This window comes from Columba livia, chromosome 6 (genome assembly GCF_036013475.1).
Source record: "Columba livia isolate bColLiv1 breed racing homer chromosome 6, bColLiv1.pat.W.v2, whole genome shotgun sequence".
NCBI classification, from domain to species: Eukaryota; Metazoa; Chordata; class Aves; order Columbiformes; family Columbidae; genus Columba; species Columba livia.
The window spans coordinates 32,691,600-32,711,053 of NC_088607.1; the positions used below are offsets into that span (position 1 = coordinate 32,691,600).

General features: G+C 44.0%; 2 protein-coding genes across 4 annotated transcripts in view; one reads left to right on the plus strand and one right to left on the minus strand.

Moving 5' to 3' along the window:
• Positions 1 to 1,153, minus strand: part of RTKN2 (rhotekin 2) — a 49,984-nt gene extending 48,831 nt beyond the window's left edge. For 2 of the 3 annotated variants that reach the window (XM_065068599.1, XM_005498153.3), the window contains exon 1: positions 1,014 to 1,153. The gene's annotated coding sequence lies outside the window, so the exon portion shown is untranslated. The remainder of the gene's footprint in view (positions 1 to 1,013) is intronic. The other variant, XM_065068601.1, reaches the window with a different exon arrangement.
• ZNF365 (zinc finger protein 365) lies at positions 35 to 18,636 on the plus strand. Its single transcript, XM_065068608.1, has 5 exons — positions 35 to 187; positions 468 to 1,205; positions 11,420 to 11,600; positions 13,635 to 13,672; positions 16,172 to 18,636. The coding sequence occupies exons 2-5, from the start codon at positions 481 to 483 to the stop codon at positions 16,416 to 16,418; spliced, it is 1,191 nt and encodes a 396-aa protein (XP_064924680.1). The 5' UTR covers positions 35 to 187; positions 468 to 480; the 3' UTR covers positions 16,419 to 18,636.
• The last annotated feature ends 818 nt before the right edge of the window (positions 18,637 to 19,454 follow it).

Below are 19,454 nucleotides of genomic sequence, written 5' to 3' on the forward strand. Positions count from 1 at the left end.
GAGAGGAGCGGCCCCAGCTCCGTCTTCGGCCCCGCTTGCCGCCGGTACCGCCCCGCAGCCCCGCCCCGCGGCGGCCGGGCGGTGAGAGCGTGTGGCGGCGGCGCCGCGCTCGGCCTGATTTACGGCTGTGCTGCAAACGGCTCCCCCGCCGCACCGCCACCGGGCACCGCCACCAGCAACAAGTCGGGTGAGTGCGGCGACCTTGCGGCCGGCCGAGACGCGCGCCCAGCCGGGGCCCTGCCCCGCTCCGCCCCGCCCCGGAGAGGCCCGGGAGGCGGCGGCTGCGGCGAGCGGAGCCGCGTCGCGTCGCCGGGGCCCTGCGGCTGGCCGTGCCGGCGGGTGCCTCGCCCGGGCGCCGGGCGGAGATGGCGCGATACCCCTGAAAAAAGGCACCGGGAAAGTTTCCCAAGTTTCCTGGCGAGGCTGCCCCGGGCGGGCGTGACCGCGGGCTCTTCTCTCCCACGCAGGGCCCGGCGAGGAATGCACGGGGCGGCCCGGGAGGAAGGCAGGCAGCCCTGGCAGGAGCCGCTCGGCAGCGTCAGCCTCTGCCTCCCCTTCCGCTGCCCGCGATGCGGCGACCACAGCCGGTTCCGCAGCCTGGCGTCCCTGCGGGCGCACCTGGAGTACAGCCACAGCTACGAGGAGAGGAGCCTGCTGGGCAGGAGCAGCCTTTTCTCCCCGCTGAAAGACGCAGAGCTCATCTCCCCGCCGGAGCCCGCCGGCCAGGGCAGCCCGGGGAGCCCCGGCGGTGCCGCGCAGCAAAAAGGCTCCTACCTGAATTTCTGCGATGCCTCCTGCGAGAAGCGCGGGCAGGCTCTGGAGGTGGAAGCCGAGCGGCCTGTCTCCTACGTTGCAAACTATGTGTCGGCCGAGTCCCCCAGCGAGCAGGTCTCCAAACCCGGCCTCCCGGGCACTGACTCCAAAGCCTCTTTTGAGGCACACGTCAGGGAAAAGTTTAACAGGATGGTGGAGGCCGTGGACAAAACAATCGAGAAGCGAATCGACAAGCTTACCAAAGAGCTGGCCCAGAAGACGGCGGAGCTGCTGGAGGTGCGGGCGGCTTTCGTGCAGCTGTCCCAGAAGAAGCAGGAGGTGCAGCGGCGGGAGCGGGCCCTGAGCAGGCAGGTGGACGTGGCGGTGGAGATGATCGCCGCCTTGAAGCAGCGGCTCAGCGAGTCCGAGGAGGAGCTTCACCGCAAAGAGGAGTGAGTGGGGAGGCGAGAGCCGTGGCTTGGCGCGGGCTGGCCGACACCTGTGCGAGCAAAAGATGCGAGGGGAGAAGAGGGGGGAGGGTTTGGTTACTTGCTGGTTATAAAAGGGCCTGTCACTCACCAGCTTCTGATCACTGTACTTCTAGAGTTGTAGCCCATGTGACTGTGGCCCCGGCAATGCAGGTGGCTCTCATGCATGGTTTCCCAGTGACCAACTTCTACACTCTCAAATATCTGTGTTGTGTCACTGGTTTCACAGAGTAGGGTCAAGTAGAAGCTATCATTGGTGTGTAATCTGATTGACAACTCTAATCCACAATCGTTTTAAGAAGAGATGGGTGGGTAAGTGCTGGAGGAGGTGTGTAAGAATACCAAATAGCACCTTTTTCCTGAAGTCATCCCAACACAGTCAGCCTGTGGAGTGGGATGGTCTCCTGTGCAGTAGTTAAACTGTACTGGAAACGGTGATGAAAAGGCCATATCCAAGTAGGTGTTTCAGAGGGACACAGAACCCTGAAACTGGAGTCACTTATATGGGAAGCAGATGCCAGAGTCATTCTGACTAACCTAGGCCATCTAAAAATATGTTTGTGATGCATCCATTAAATATGTAGTGGTAGGTGATATATTATTTATACGTGAACTACTTAGTTTATTCAGCACTTGCTGAAACCTTTCAGGCTTTTTGGAGCAGCACAACTTTATTTAGAGGAATGCACAGGAAGGGCCTTGGTTATAGAGTGCCTCTAAACCAATTCATTGGCTTACAAAGGGAAGAAGAGAAGCGCTAGTTGCCATGACGCTGATCTTGGAAGAAATGAGAAAGGTGGTGTAGGAGTTCAGTGTAGGAAGTTTAGAGGGCTTTCATCATTTCTTCCTGTAGTCTAAGTACTGGAAAGAGAATATGATGATGGCTCCTATATCAGTAGGAGTTATCTAATGAAGTAGTGCTATAGATTTCCCAGGAAAGGGGACAGTAACGGTGGTGGGATTTGAGCCCCTGCGGTCTGTATCTTCCATGAAGGGATATGCAATAGAATTGATTCCTGAAATATCAGGTGATCCTCATGGAAGAGAAAACTGAAGGACTCAAGATGAAGCTAAAGATAATAGTGGAACTGAGATTTGAAAGTATGCTGGAAGGAGGCCATGAAGATAACTTACAGTTTGAAGCAGTTTTGGTATTCCCATCTTGCCAAGCTCCCCTTATGGGTTCTTTCTCAGTGTGATTCATCCTATGTGCTACAGAAAAGTGTCTTAGCGAGGAAGGGATTGCTCTGTGGAGGTCCTTCCTCCCTCTGCAGACTAAGGGGGGACCTCAGGTGAACAGCCATCTTAGGCTAGATGCTGAACTTCAGATATAAAAAGTTAAGTGGTATGAAACTTACCCCAAACTAAACACGGAATGTGCTTATAAGATTGAAGCCTTGAGATCCACAGGAAAAACATGACTGTCAGGAGAAAGCAGTAACCATTCAGTTGAGCAAAACCAGAGTTCTGCAGTGCAGCAGAAGAGCTCATGGAAAAAGAGGAAGGGTTATGTGGGTAGAAAAAATGGTATGAGATGGGGAGAGTTGCAAAGGAAACTGATCTGTGAAAAGAACAAGGCAGCAAAAGTTGCAGTTTTTAACTACATTAGGGAAAGGCATGAGGAAGAGGCTGCTTGCCCCCTTGGCAGACTGCTTACTAGCAGCAGTGGCAGGCTGTGGCTCTGAGAAAAGACTGAATGCAGAATGAGAGGAAGAGTGGGGAATTACTGTCCTTCGCACTAGGACATTGCCAGATGTGGGAAAGGGGCAGGAGCTCAGAAGATTGCTGTTATAATTCTAGCCATCTCCAAAGGAGAAGGGTGAATGCATAAGCAGATGAGGAGGCAGCTCCTAAGTCAGTGTTACAGGGAAAACTGAAGGTTATTTGACTGGTAAGAGACACTAATGAGAAGAGGCAGTTGCACAAGGGACTTCACCTGAGTACCCAGGGAATTGCTCTTGTAGGATTAGCACCAGCTTGCTTCAGTTTTCAATAGAAAAGATAGAAAAACCTTGGGAGCAAAAGTAGCAATAGGAATGAGTGAATAGATACTACGCAATGGTTAATTTCTGATGTGTTAATTTCTAAAGGTAAATGGTAAATGAGCCTAATGCTTGCTAGTGGGTGGAATGAAAGAATATCAGCCCAAAGTACTGAGGGGAAGAGGGGGGAGTCATTGTATGTTCTTGTATGTGCCCGTGCCTGGCCCCAGAGTGTTGTCTCAGCAAGCACTATGAAGGTCCTCTGAGGAGGCTGGGAGGGTAGACAGGGTGTAAAAATAGGTAAAGTCCACTTAGAAACACTGAAAATATGTAATTTTTTTCTTGTTCAGATGATTCCTGTTTTCCCCATCTTGGGGATAACAAGGAATAGTGCCGTAGAAAAATGCACTGTATGGCTTCCCAATTAAAAGGTCATTGTATGATTAGCAAATTGAGAAGGAACGTAGGTATAAACAATGTTTTGTAAAAGCAGGACTACTAGTTCTAAGGGCAGCTTTTTGGATTTGAATGTCTAAAAGTGCCTGGGACACTTACTTTGTGCCGATAGCAGGGAGGCTCTGGATGGCAGAGGGGAGAAGAATGGATGCTCGTGACTCTGGGAACAACAGCATCACTTGTCTGGTTTTCTCATGGGCTGTTGGTAAATTCTGAGACCTGTCTACATATTCACTCATTTATGTGTTCAAAAACTTCATTTGGAGTGCTGAGAAGCCGTTCTCCTTCAAAAAAGGAGGATCTCAACTTTGGCTTTGGATTTCTGGAAGAAGTCCAGATGATTAGAAAGCCAAACAAGACTGCTTAATGGAAATTGCAGAAGCAGGAGTTCTCACTGCAGATTGTGGAAAATCAGAGGCAGCCCTTGGGGACTGCTTTGATACTTGCTGACCTTCAGAAATAAATGCTTTCATCAGTTTCTTTGGATTTTTTTTTTTCCATAAGCAGTCTTGTGAATATGGATAGTTTTCCCAAAAGTAGCATTGATATTGAGCAACTGTAGGTGAACATTTGTTCCTCAGAAAAAGAAAACACCTAATTATCATTCTGTTTCTAAGAAAGTAAAAGAAACCCATCTTTCTTTGGTCGCTGAATGATTGCCCCCTCTACCAGAGATCATGGAATGGGGTGCATGGGAAAAAAAAAGAAAGGGTTTGTAATAAATATGCATTTCTAGATGTCAAAGGGACTGAAGTGTGACTACTAGAGATCAGTCTGAGGGTTAAACAAAAAACCCAAACAAACATAAAACCACACACAACCCCAAACACAACAAAACCCCAAACACAACAAAACTCCAAACCAACAAACTGTCTGAAAGAGGAAAAAAAATCTAGTCCAAGTCTTAGATAAGGTCACAAAAACTATTATTTGGAGGCTCTGTAGAGAAGCTGACTACTTTTATGGGGATCCCTTCAAGTAATTATTGAAAAATAACAATGTTCTGATAAAGAAGGTACCGGTGTTTATACTGGGCCCATACTGGAGTGTACTCCATATACAACTACTCTGTCAGTTTCTTACATGAGTGGACAGTCACTGTCGGAGATCAAACAGCCCCATAATACTGAATTTAATAGTCCAGTTTATTTTCATCTTTACAAATTGTGTCCATATAATCCAGGGACCTGTCTGGGCTATTAGGCTAGACCTGCATCTACATGTAAGAATGAAAGAATTAATGAAATATAGAAGAGGATGCATTTGCAGGTTTAACCATTACTCCTGACGTATAAATTTGCTATGGTAAAAAGAGGAAGTTGGTATTTAACAAATTTATTTTACAGAAGGGTGTAAGAGAAAAAAAAAATGAACAAACAAAAACAAAACAAAAAACCAAACAGGACAATTGCACTTTGGATAATGGTTCTGATTTTGGATCCAGTTGTAAAGGCAAACAGGAAAGCTAAAGGAAAGGAAAAATGTGCATTAGCAAGAGTAATTTGGTTAGGAAGCCCCAAGAAGACTTAGGGAGGAGAGATCTAAATTCTTCGTTTAAGCACCTGGGTTTCTGCAAGGAGGAGATGGGGCTCTTCTAGGCCTGAGACATAGCAAAGCCTCAGCAAAAGCCCAGCGTGGCAAAGACAGACATCACACTGCTGTGACTCTGGCAGGAGACCTGAGGTCACTTCAGCTTGATGGCATTTCATTCCTGCTTCCCTGTTCTACCTGCAAAAGCCCCTGGATGTCCTGAGCCTCTGCCTGGACCGAGCACGTGAGATAGAGACATAAAAACTGCAATCCACCAAGTGGCCACATTGTCAGACGATGACTTCTCTGGTGTGTTCTCAAAAGCAAGCAGCAAGGCTGTGGACTTCACAACTCCATAGCGAGTAAATTCTTCTCAGAGTTACATTGTTGTTGCTAATCAAAGTACTAATTTCAAATGACAGCACAAGGAGGTTTTACTGTTTACTCCCTTTTTCTGTGTTGGTTTAGGCAACTAGCAGGCACAAAGAGTTTGTAGGGTCAGCAGGGTTACTTCTTTAGACTTGTCAGTTGATTTGTTTGTTTGTTTTAAATAAAACCTATAGCAGTCCAACAAAGGCAGTTATAAGGCAAAGATGTCTCTTTAGTTAAATTTTGTTCCTGCTCCCTTAGCAAAATGGCTGTGCTAACATGCACACGGGTACATGCTGTTACACTAGTGGGATGCCCTTGTGGAGATGAGATTTGGTGAGGAACGAGACAGGTGGAGATACCACAGTAGTGATACTAATGCATAGTTGAAGTAGTCTTACTCTAAGCACAGGAAAGTGTTACAGAAGTCACTCTTGTGTCATTTATTCTCACATTTAGAGAGTCAAAAGGCCAAAGCTTTTTCTTATTACTTGGGAAAAAATGGAAACTGGACAGGAAACAGCAGGCACAGCTACCAAAAGCAGGTCCCAGTTCACCAAGATGCCTCACTTGGGCCCTGGGCAGTTTTGATGACTGATGGCTACACGGTCAAGCTTTCAGCAGAGCTGCTGAGCAAATGAATTATTTAATTAGAAAATATGCCCCAAAAGGGATTATTCAATGTTTGCTGAAGGAGAATGCAACTCAGAGTGAGTACTGTGATCTTAAAGATAACACAGAAGCCTGCCCAAAGGGAATAAGACTGCATTGAACAAGATATCAAGAAAACCACTGAGACTAAAATCAGCGATGAACTTCTAGAGGACACCAACAGACTTGTTTATGGTGGAGATGTTTTTTTAGTATGTCTGAACAGGGAAAGCTGTTACGGTTGAAGTTATGGTTGTCAGCTGGAAGCTACCTTCAGCAGTGTCTTAAACCATTTCACTTTGTGAGCATTAATGTAGCAAGTTGCCCTATCTCTGACAGTAATTTCTTCAACCAGTCTAATGAATTTGTTTTGAGACTGTTTAGTCATGTCTCTGCTCTGGTATACCCTGCAGTGCGAGGGCTACTTCAGAATAGCTGTGGTGGGGAGCAGTTATTCTTGGCACTGCCTTCACCTTAAATTTGCAGGTAATGGAACTATCTGTGCAAGCAATGTCTCGACAATGAGATTAAGAGTTGGCTTGTTAGAGGTCACTGCAATTTATGCTTTAAAACAACAGCCTTCCTTAAAATGCATATTACAGTTATACAGCAAAACAGTTTTGATTTTGCTCTAAGAATATGACCACAACTACACACTGTTCTTCCACCCTCATTTTCAGGTGATCCCACTCCTTCTCGCCCATTTCCTTTTATCTTCCCACTCAGGAGATTACTCCCTGCTCCAGTTGCACTGGTTCCAGTGTAGCATGACTATCCCACAGAAGGGTTCTGTGAAATAAAGCATTTCATCTCCATACTGTCACCCCATTAAGTTCAGGGCTCAGATCTAGAGCACAGCCCACTGAATGGCTGCAACTGGTAGGACAGTAACTTTCAGAAGGGAGGAGGTGTGAACCTCTTAAATCGAATATGCTGACAGTGGTATAGGAATGTGAAACAGCCTAATGAATAACAAATAGCAGCCTTCAGGCAATAACAGCAGTGGGATGATGGATGAGGTCAGTGGTGTTCATACTTAATGAACGTACATATTTTAAATGTTTTCAACAAGTAAATCACTTGTGAAATTTTCACAAGTAAATCACTTTACTGCTTACTGTAGTAGGAACTTTCGTATCTTCAGGTAAAATAATACTAAGTATTGGTTTTCTATCGATCTCAGGCAGAGTTATTCCAAGTGCAATTCTCTAAAGGCATTTGATACTTGGGTGCAGAATCTTTGTAGCGCTTCATGCTTGTCTCCACCTACAGAGCAGCTGCAGGTGTCAAAGTTGCTGTAAATAGTCCTGGGACTAGTATTGTGCATCTGTAGGAGGGCTCGGTCACAATGTGAGAAATCATTAGTCCTTCCTGTCAGTTGTTAGGGAGCTGGAGCTGTCCCAGCCTCTGTGGATCACATGCTTAACTGCTGAAAGCCACACCAGCACTAAGGGCATCTGCAGGGTCCACATGCCAGCAACTGCTCTGGTAAACACAGACTGCAGCTCAGTAGTCCTGCAAGGAGCGCTGTATAATCTAGTGGTGAAGGCAGAAGAATAAATGTCACCTAGTCAGTCTATGATTTATAACTTTACTGCAGCTGATGCTGTTTCATGACAACAGCCCCCATAAAGAAGAACTCAGGAAAAGTTTCAAGGCAGGCTATCTGCAGTTTTTCTATGAGGGCAGCTAGGCTGCAATTGGAATGCAAAACACCAAACTATTAATTGTTAAGTCTGGTTAACTATAACGGGTTAATATTAAAATAGTAAACTATGAGCAAACAGATGAGATCACTCCGCTCTCCATTACAGAAGTTTACAGAGATCTGAGCCGCACTGAGCATCATCTATGCTGCTCAGAAGGTATAGGGGCCGGATCAGGAGTTCACAGTGCTACAGCCAGTGGCAAGGGTCTGCAGGCTGACAGGCAGAGAGCAGTGAGAAACAGGTGATGCTGAGAGCAGAGGAGTTCAAGGACAGTTAGTAACTCTATAAAACCTTTGCTTAGTATAGCTCCAGATGTAGAGCAGTCTGCGCAGGGTAGCAGAGACCTCTTATTAGAAAGGGCAATGCTTCGGGTCTGAGCCAGGCTTTAGCAAATGGCTCCTCTTTCAGGTGAGTGCTGCTGATGGCTGTTCTGTCAAGGCACAGAGCCCAGCAGGCCCACGGTGGTTTATACCTCTGCCAACTGGGCCCCACAATATTCACGGGCTCAGCTTCTCCCTGACTTTGTGAGGAGCAGCATCTGACCTCTGTGAACATCCATCTCTCCACAAGCTTAAAAGCAGAGAGTAAAACACAGAAGTCAATATCATATAATCTCCCTAAAATTGGCAGAGGCCTGGAAATATAAACTGAAAGTAAAATAAAGAATATAAGCAAAAAATCATCACAGCTATCTAGAAATAGAATTGAAGGGAGAAGGTCATCAGTATGGCTAAGAAAAAGTCTGGGCAAACTACCAGATACAAGAAAGACAATTAAACAGATAAACAGCGGCTGCAGGAAGCTACACAAGTTCTTTGAACCATTTCCCTATTGTTCATGGTGGGAGAAGGGTAAAAATTCTTCTGGGAACTCCCTTCAGGTAACCAAGGCACAGCCAGGGCACAGAGCGAGCTCTCTGAGGAAGAGGTGGTGGAGCAACTAGAGACACTTATTAGCGGTCACACCTCAGAGCTTGATGTTGTTCTTCTGAGAAATGAGAATGAGGTGGAAACAAAGAAAGTTGCTGAACTAATGGGAGTGCTGCTTATCAGGACAAGGTGTGTGACCAAGACCTAGTAGGTGGGTATAGTCTGGCTCCTGACTTTATAAAGGGAATTTGCAGAATGCTGGTACCATTTCAGCTGAAAGGAAAAGTTTTAGATAAAAGTTATTAAAGGGAGGTTCATAGGCTGTACAGAGGCAGCTAAACAAACAGAGAAAAAATTGTGGAAGTGCTACTGCTGCTCATAACAACTTCTACAAATGAGGACATGTAGGATGCCAAGTTACCTTGAGTAGTCTCGAAAGCAAGGAAAATACTAGTGAATTTATTGACACTGTGTTTCTGTTTTCCTCCTGGTAGTGACCAAAGTCTTCCAGAAAAAAGCACTGCTTCCCTCTGCCCCCCATAGCACAGCTCTCCAAGGAGATACTTGTAGGAAAGGAAAATTTGTGGGTGATTCACTCATGCCACGGAGCAGACGACTAATGAATGCTTTTGAATTGCCTTTGCTGACACAACTACAAACGTTAGCATTCATGAAAATACCACCCTTCTAAAAACAAATGCCAAGGCCTCAGTGCTTGTGGCCTGCACTGCGGTGGGATGCACAACGACGGTGGCCTTGGAAGGTACCTCATCGTGGTGACCCAGGCCAGCAGCTCCCGCTCTGCCCCGGTGTTCCTGCAGCACAGCCAGTGGCCCGGCAGGCCGCCACAGCTCGCCTTCCTCACGCAAAGGGTGAGGGACTGGGACCTGAGCTGCTGTCCTGCTGAGCTCCCTGCCCGCTGTCCAAGGGGAGCCTGCCGGAGTGCCAAGGGCTTGGGGTGGCTGCTACCCCAACACAACTACAGATTGGCATAATGAAATCAAAGTTGCTACAATGCTGTAAGCATGGTGAGAATAAAGGCCTAAAATTGTCCTTAATGAGTTTAGATTGGCTTCTTCCTGAGCGTTCTTCAAGCTTTTTATTACCCAGTCTCTCTGTGCAAGCTAATAGTCATAGAAACTGTACAGAGCCTTGAAATGGAATGGATTAGCTGACCTCAATAAACAAGGTACCTCTCTGTTTCTTAAATCAGATTGTTTAAGATAATATAGGTTAATAATAATTGATGTTCTTGTCCAAATAATTTGTGCTTTTTTTACCTCATTCTTGCTATCAGGTCAGGTACACCAAACAGCCTCTTGCTGAGCTCTGCTGTGGTTTAGGGCAGGCAGACCTAGCCTGAATCCCAAGTGGCAAATGGCCATAGCTGACCGCTTGTGCCTAACTCTTCTTGACGCAAACCAGCTCACTGTTAGAACACCAAGACTGTGAAACCAGTTAGCTACAACTATACCGAGTTAAAACAAGGACATGCAGAGAAACTTTGCATGTGTTATAAACAAGCTGAGCCTTGAAAGGCTCTTACTGCTACAAACTCTTTCCTAGTTTCTGCTTAAAACGTTTTTTCCTCAGGCAATGTATTATTTCCACCAAGCAATCATGCCCTTTTCATTTGCCAAGCATTGGTTCCCCCAACTCCCACCCCTCTGGTTTGTACAAAGCAAAAATTAACATGGTTTCATTGGCAGAGCAAGAACTGTCTATCCAGGTGTTTATTAACTGGGGGAGTCCTACATGCTCAGATTTGCTGTTTTTCGTAGTATGTGCTTCAGTCTGTAACCAAACTTCTCCCACCCAGAAGCTCCTGATACCAGAGGTGCAAGCGGTGGCCTGATTACCCATAGTAAACTGATAGTATGCAGAGCACTTAGAATGAGCTATGTCTCAGTGCAGAGCTGGGACCTTTTACAGTCAGCGGTACTATCTGTTTTTTCCAGTCATATTACCAGACAAGAAACATTTCTTAACTCCTGACCTAAAACTTGCTCTTCCCACGCACACACTCCTTAGTCTGTAATCTGTAGATTATCTGTTAATCTCCCGCGCTCCCACTAGCTCCAGATCATAACGCTGCACTTTGGCATACTTGCAGGATTGCAGCCAAAATTAAGTTTTATGGCCACAGTAGCTCTTTTAAGTTAGGAGCCATTCCAGTAGCAACATCAAACTACCATTGTAAGATTATGGTGAACTAGGAAGATGAATTTGGGGCTTCATCCACTTTTCTTAATGTTTCAGGGCTGATATTCACATGGCTAAGTAAAAAAATAAGATAAACTGTCTGTAAGTTGTATCCAGGTACCTCAAGAGGTGATGCTCAATGGCATTTCTACCCTATGGACACTAAGCACTATTTCCAGGAGACATGGCAAAAAAACCCAAACTAACTGCCCATAAACTTAAGTTCAGCATTCAGGGCTCCAGATCTTCCTGTGTCCACAAAAAGGTTGAAATCTTTTAATAGAGGTGAAAGACAGTAATTAGCTACCATGGGCTATCTCTGTGAAAAGGAGTAATTTTTTGACAGTGGCGAGACCAGAGCCCTTCCTATTATTTAAATGTGGCCTCTTTGCAATGTTTCCATCCTGCAGAGAAGTTGTGACTTTCAACCACTTCCTGGAAGAAGCGGCGGAAAAAGAAGTGCGGGGAAAAGCCAGGCTCCAGCACTTCATCGAGAACCTGCTGCAGCGTGTGGACCTGGCAGAAAGGCAGCTAGAATATTACCAAAATCAGCAGATGGTTTGCAACCACATCGACGTCAGCGAGCACGTGGTAAGCCAGCAAAGTCCTTCACATCATTGTCACCCGCCACCAAAGGGAAAGCGCTGGAGTTTGAATACGGGTGGGCTCACTGGGACAGGCTCATTGCTACTTCAGACACATGTGGATTTGTAAAATGTTTCTTCAGGCTTGTTTTATTTATGTTTTAAACTACCACTTCACATGGGTGAAAGGAGCAGAAAGTGCAAGGGCAGCAGTATGCGAAGATGGGAAAGGGAGAGCAGAGAATAAAGAAATATTTGCTAGATATTGAACTTTTTTTCCCCAGCTTTGGCAATTGTTGCTGTTACCTTTGCAAGATACACTTTGCTTTTTGTCACTTAGTGACCTGGCAGTTTTTTGGAGGTCTGTAAAGATTTTCAGGAAAGTTGTGGATCCCTATAGAGGACATGCTGAGTCTGCTGGCAAGTCAAGTTGCTCTCTGTAGTTACCTATCATGGGACTTAGAAATGGTGAATGGATTCCCACAGGCTTGTCCCTCACAGATTAGAAACCAAAGCTATCTGAGCGCTATTTTTTAAAATACATAATTTCTTTGAAAACTCTCATTATTAATACTTAAGCTCAGTATTTTCCCCGCAATGCATTACATTCATATGGCAATTTTTAGCCGCATGACTTCCAAAGAACACGTCAGTTTAAATGAGTACCCTGTACAGCCTGTGCTAAGTACCTGCTCTTCCTGGGAGGCAAAAGGAAAGGTGTTGGGTTATGCCCAGCACTGAACAGGTGTGTAACAGTGGGAAACAAAGGTTCCAATAGACAGACACTGGGAAGACAAAGAACTTCAGGTAAGACCTGAATAAATGTAGATGTGCTGAAATCTAGCACAGGACATCTCCATGTCTGTGAGAACACTGAAGGGGACTGTAGAGATGGGCTTCAGTATTAAATAATCTCACCTGCTCTTGATGTGTTACCGGGATCCCTGGCTCAGCAGGCTCCCTTGGGGAAAGCACTAATTTTTGAGGCAGCTGCCTTGCTTTCTGAGTGACTTCAGCATTCCTCCAAAGTCATCCATCCGAGTATTGACCAGCCTGACCTTCAGGAGGTAATTACAGAAAAGCACACCAGGAGATGGCTCCAGAATCCGTCCAAGACAGATGACAAGCAAAGTTAGGCTGGGCAAAAGTCCATCTGCAAAGTGCGGACAATACCAGGGACAGAGGGAACATTTACAAGAACATAATCATTTTCAGATGCCAGATCTGACTTCCTTGGCTCAGTGACTTCATTAAATGATATTCAAAGGCTCACTGCTCATATTACTGATGAGAGATGAGTACAAAGAACTGATTTAGTACTCAAACCGATTTAGGCTGAGCTGGCATGAAACACCTCCTTTCCTGAGCCCCACTAAAAAGAAGGACTAGAAAGTGTTTCCACACAGTGAACCAAACTGTTGTAAAAAAATGAAGTCATGCAAAGTTGTGCTGGCACCGAGGCTACGTTGTCGCTAGCTGGGCTGAGGATTTGGGGTGGGAAGGGAGAGAAACACTTGAGTTCTCACCCTCCACCCTTCAGTGCTGCTGGGGGCAGAGCCAAGGGCTCGTCACAGGAGTTTCCGAGCCATTGGTGTGAAGGAAATGTATCACTGCAGAATTAAAAGCTTGAGAGAAAGTTAATTTAATACATCTTATTCAGGCACTGTCCGTTATTAATTATCTTGAACAGAATAATTACTTCTCATTGTGTCCATACTGTTTAATCTAATGTGGAAGATCTCTGCTCAGCCCACACTTCTTTAGCAATTTACTTTGATTACAGTTAGGATAAAAATAACGGGGAAAAATCCAACCACTAGCAACTCACATGTTACAAATTTTAAAAACAGAAGTAAAGACTTGGAGGAGTAATATTCTTTAAAAGCTTTTTTTCACTTTCTGTCTTGGATATTCTTATAGTTTTTGATAGCAGGTGAGAATGGAAATATGATTTTGAAGACTGAATATATTTTATCCCTGTCCTTTAATTACTTGATAATGTAATAGTAATATTAATAACCTGTTTCTGTTTCCTTTGCAGTTTACAGACATTTCATTAAATAAGAAACCCAGATGCCTGTATGTATATATTTTTATTTTTCTCTTACTTAAATATACTAACTTGACATGCTTATATTTCTGCTTTTGCATTTCACCTTATTCAAAAGCCTGTATCAGGTTGGGTTTACATAAGTTCTGTACCTCACTATGATCTATATTTATGTCATATAGTAAAGGAAAAACAGATTTGTGCTAAATCGAAGCTAAAATCAGATATTCTTTAAAGAAAAAAAACCGCTAAATGAATGACTCCTTCCTGCTGACTGTAACAGCCTCGTGCAAAGCTACAGTAGTTGAATCTGCTCAGCAAACACAGGCCAAGTTTCAGCTGAAAATATCTTTAACATTCGGTAGGTAGGGGAGAGACAGTTGTCACTTCCTAACTGACAGCAACACTGTCGACTTAAAAATCACGTGTAAGCAAACGAGTGCCCCGACAAAGCACAGGCACTGCCAGCACCTCAGGTCACCCCAGCAGCTGTCCCGGGGCAGCAGAACTCATTGGGGCTTGATTGTCCAAAGTAGACTTTGAGTTGACTGCATATACACTTTTCAGGCTTCTAGATGTCTTAATATGATTGGATTCGAGGAAAATAGTATTAAAATATAGCCAGTGAATTCTGTGACTCAGTGAGATGAGTCCTTCCACTGAAAAGTCTTTGGTCTAAATATAACGTAGTTTGGTAAAACCCATTAACTGCTGACAAATAGTGGGAGTTCAAGGCATATATGAAATTGTTTAAAGGTTTCTGTTTAACTACTGATATTCTTCTCCTTTGAAAAGACACTGTCGAAACTAGAATTTAGTAGTAGCCTTTATTTGGTGCTAACCAGATTAATAATATCCCAACTTGTCTTACGAAGCAGAGAGGATAGAGGAGAGTATGCTGAGAGGTAGGAAAGTTTTGCTTTCCCTATTCTGTGGATGAATCCAGCATTTGCACTCAACACACCAGCTGTTTTTATGAGCTGTAACTCAGACAAATACATAAAACGAGGTTTTAATGATCTGTACCAGCTGAAAAAAATGGAAAGTGTTGCCACCCATCCAGAAAATTCAGAGTCATCTCAGAGGGTTTGGAGCCTCCAGTGGTTTACATTGTTTGGGATCAATGGCTGGTCTTGCAACCCCTCTTGCTCCAAGGCTTGGTTCCCAGTTCCTTCTTTCCAGTTTCTCCTGGCTGTTTTCAGTAAGTGCCCCACTGAGGGCACAGCAGAGCTTTGCTGATGCTCACCAGCCATTTCTCAGAGGCGTGGCACTTCTGTGCCTAAATCGACTTTAAATGCCAGCTCCCATTGTGGAGAAACTAAGAATTAGATCTCCTGAAATCATGAGACCTGTCTTGAAAAATAACTGATATTTGTGAAATGCAGAAAGAATAGGATTGCTCTCAAGTGCCTGTGGCAATGGGGTGGATTTAGTCACATTAGCTTAGTCTTTCTCCTTAATGAAGGAGATCAGGAATATGTTTGAGTAGAAGTCCAAACTCTCACAGTCACATGTATCGAGGAGCTGCTGCTTTCAATGAGAAAACATTGCCCACATCTAGAGCTGGCATCACTGCATTTCATGTGCAGTGACGTGCCTCTTCATTTGTCTTACATGCCTTCTTACCCTGACTGCAAATTAGGGACAGGCGTCCAACTTCTCTACCATAAACTCGTTCAATTCTGGTGGTAACAGCATAAATCAGTGCAGCAGAGGAGCAACTGACAACGCCTCCAATTAACACCTGCATGTTCTTTGGGAATAAGTGATGTAACTTTTTCACCATAACAACATCTGAGAAAAACAGAGCACTACATCTTTTAACAACAACAAAGTAATGCATGGTAACAGTGCCCAAGAAGTAGTCATACACTGGAACTGAACAAAGAATTCAGCTGCTGAACAAAGAACTCAGCTTACTTTGGCATTTAAGCTTTCATACCCTTCTCCCCAGCAATTTCTGTATTCCACTTTCCTCTTCTCCTGTTTCAGATCACAGCTTAGCAGCAAAGCTAAAGTTTCCCTAGATGGGTGGCCAGCACAAAGGCAGGGCAGGGAGCTTCCTGAGCTACTGGCTGTTAGTAGCAGTGCTGAGATCCCACCAAGAAGTTGCTGCAGTACCTGCACCTGCTTTGTGCTGTTACTGGTACTGTGTGGTCCTCCAAAGCCCATGGGATGTTCATTCTTTGCAGAAGGTTGCCATGAGCACATACATCTTTCAGATCCCTGTAGGTCACCAAGTCATGAGAATGTGGAAAGGTCTCAGCACTCCAAAATCAGCAGAATGAAAGTGTAGATGAACATGCACGAAGAGTCCACCAATAACATGTTAGGGATTCTTACAGAGAGGGATACTTTTGAGTATTGAGAAATGTAATTCGTCTTGCAGCTCTGTTTTTAACTTTCAGCCTGGTCCTGTAAAACAAGGCTATTTCTGTCTTCAAAAATGTATGGGTTTGGGACATTTTGGGGACCTTCAATTTGCAAGATTGAATAACAGTTATAAAAATGACTGTTATTAATTTCAGGAGCCGAGGAAGTCAACATGCTTCATATAACATCCCTGACACAAAGCCTCATTCCTTTCAAAAAGGAAGAATCTTGTTGAAAAAGGCAAAGGATGAAAAAACCAGCTTGCAGCCAGTGAAATGCTTCTATGAACCTGTTGATTGCCCAAGAGAAATATGGAGGGCACAAAAGAAAGGTGAACCGGTCTGCTCTGCCAGGAAAGTGAGCGCAAAGTCCAAGATGGGTAAAAAGGCCAAACCGCTATAGAAACGGCTGGATATGTACAGTAACACAGGAGCTTGGCTTCAACAGAAATAATATTGAATTAAATTAATCATCCTACTTTTTCCTATTCATCTGGCCATGCCAAAACATATCAGATATAATATATAGAAATATATACAGTATAGAAGGTTTATATTATTAAGTAATGCCATTTCCCTCTTTGGGCGCTTTAAGAGAAGCGACGTTCAGTTTACATGGAGGTTCTTTTCTATTTATTTCTTTATTTATTTAAGCTTATTTTAAATGACTGCAGTTACCTTGCTGGGCAGTACTGTGTCTGTATGTTTAATTATTTTAGTGGCAGCATGTGGCCTGATAATTTATCTTCCATCTGTGCTGTTGCTGAACTCCAGAAGAATCCATTTAATCGGCACCTAAATACTCAATCTTTCAGCTTAGGTAGAAATAAGATCAATGATAACTTAACTGCACAGACATACTTGGATGCAAAAGATCTGCTTGAGTTACTTGAAGGCTGTTCACAGCAGTAGATTGCTACTCTAGATTTTCTGCCGTAAGCCCAGTTGGGCACATTTCCAGATTTTATTACATACATTAAACTGCTCAATCCTGCCATGTTGTCTGCTGAGACATCTTTGGCCTGCGCCGGTGTCTGAAGCGCAGCTTTCGAATTCCAGAAGCTTTATGGTTTGTCCACAAGCACCAGCCTGTGGTGTCACTTGGCGAGGAGCCCAGTGGCTGTGACCGCAGCCCTGAGCAGCACGGACCGCGTGGAGCAGAAGTTCAGCAGGATGTTGTCACCAGCCGTGGTGCAGCAAGGGAGAGGCCAAAGCGACGTGTTCCATCGCATGGCACCACATCTTTGCCCCTGCGTGGTTTTAGACATTAGAGGCCGTGAACGGCTACGGTCGCATCCAAAACCCTTCACATTTTTATCTCTGTTAAATCTTTACGGGGCTTAGAGATCCCTGAATTTCAAGTAAAAAGCCAAGAGCAGAGAAATTAGAGAAGACTGCAGGACTGGAATGCGCATGTTTACACTGGTTTGTGCCAATTAAAAGGATCCTTATTTATCAGAGTTATTTATTGAGATGATTTTTTTTTGTGTACAGTATTTTGGTAACATGAATCCTCATGCCATGTTTACAGATATGAACATCCTGGTGTTGTTCCTGATGAGATTTGTTTTCTCAAGAAAAAGGATAGGTGAGACAAGTCTGTGTAATTTATTTTTTAAATGCTCATAACAGATGTAAATGGTTTTTGTGGAAGGTGATTTTTACAGTATGTGTACAAAGATTTGTGAAAAATGTTTTTCATTTTTTATAACTATGACTGTAAGCAAAAATGAGTATTAACAGACAGTGTATCGCTATGATTACTGCTGCAATAAGCCCCTGAGTTCCAATATTTTAAAAGCAGAGGATGACTGATCCATCAACTAGGATCAGCTAACTACAGATGTCATACATTTGTTAGAGTACAGAGCTCCCAGAAAGTAGCAGATAGAAGAGAGTATTGTTCCTCACTTTTATTTTAAATAGTGTATATGAAACAATCAGATATATGTTTAAATTTTATCAACACTGTTTCAGTAGAAAGTCACAGTGTAAAACCAATTCAGGTATTTAGATTGTAATGATGTTTTAATACTTCTTTAACCGCCTCATGAGGCCCCACTTGGCCTTACGCTGGGCATCGTGTGTGGTGAACAGGAGTTATTAATTGTGTTGCATGGGTCCGGGTCAGATCGTGTGTTACGACAACTTCCTTAGGCAAGCCACAATACAGAAACATCCTTTGGTTTCTTCTGTTGCTTCCCATATCCTTTTACAAACCCCAAAAAGTTACCCTTTTTGAAGATAATAAAAGTGAACTTTAGAAATATAATAAAGTAAAATATATTAATTTGTTCCTGTATCCACTTGACACTGAAAGAATATTTTTATTTTTAAATGCCTATCTACTCTGTTAATCACCAAAGTTAAGTGCAACTACTAGCTCACAAATGAGAAGTTTATTTTATTATCACACCAAAATCTTGACTATAAGTTGTTCTTTTGGGGGAGGAAAAGCGAGTAAAAGAAGTTGCATGCACCTTGACTTTTCAAATCCTAAATTACAGTTGCTTCCTGAACAAATGCCAGGTTAGTTAATTAGAAAGAAATTGGATTGTACTGTAACCCCAAATAAAAGTTTTTAGAATATAAGCATTCTAATAATAAAGATATATTTCTCAGTTACTGTGTCATTTAATTCTGTGAAAACACAATGTGTCTTATAATACAAAAGCCTCCCCAACAACAGAGGAAAAAGAAACAGCAGCCGCTGCTTGGGCTTGTGTTTATTGCTCAGATAAAACACCGCGTCAGTGAAGTTGGACTGTGATCTTTCAAAGCATTACAAATTAACCTGAACGACAGCTACAGTGTTTGCCCACAGAGCTTGCGCGTCACCTGCCCCTCTCCTACTCAGTGACGCTTGAAATAATTCCTGAGCTAACCCACATGGTCAGACAACCTGCCCAAAGCAGACATGGAAGAGTGGAGGGAAGGGTCAGAAAAAGTAAATAAGGGCAGAGGGGCTCCTGGGGAATTCAGGGGAATGCTGGATCATCAAGCATCTCCCTAGTTACATTGGAAAGAGAGGTCTTCCCCTGGGGGAACCAGGTCCCGATGATAACCCATGGGAGAGATGCCGTAGAAGACTGGACATGGAGATGAGGTCCCTCTGACACCTGAGGGTCTGAATAACGTTTGTCAGGAAAAAAAGGCTCCTTCCCTATCATGGTTACACAATCTACGCTTATTTTTGAGGTTAATGTCTGGTCATCAGCAGAACTTGATGCTGCAAGTGTGGATGATGCCTACACTTCATGTCCCATTAACAAAGGTGGAACGCCTGAGAAGGATCAGTACGTGCACAAGCCTGACCATCACTGCTGTTAGCTTGGGGGAGCTTTGGGAGGTGAGAAAATGTCAGCTTTAAAACATTTTTTAAAAATCTGAAAGCGTTCTGACAAAGTTGACCACTCGTCAATGAATTTGAAGCAGTTAC

Excerpts from the sequence above, each read along its gene's own strand:
- ZNF365 (XM_065068608.1), top strand. The coding sequence starts at position 481 with ATGCACGGGGCGGCCCGGGAGGAAGGCAGGCAGCCCTGGCAGGAGCCG. Across the intron at positions 1,206-11,419 it reads GAGCTTCACCGCAAAGAGGA|AGAAGTTGTGACTTTCAACC; the intron begins GTGAGTGGGGAG and ends TCCATCCTGCAG. Across the intron at positions 13,673-16,171 it reads AATAAGAAACCCAGATGCCT|GAGCCGAGGAAGTCAACATG; the intron begins GTATGTATATAT and ends TATTAATTTCAG.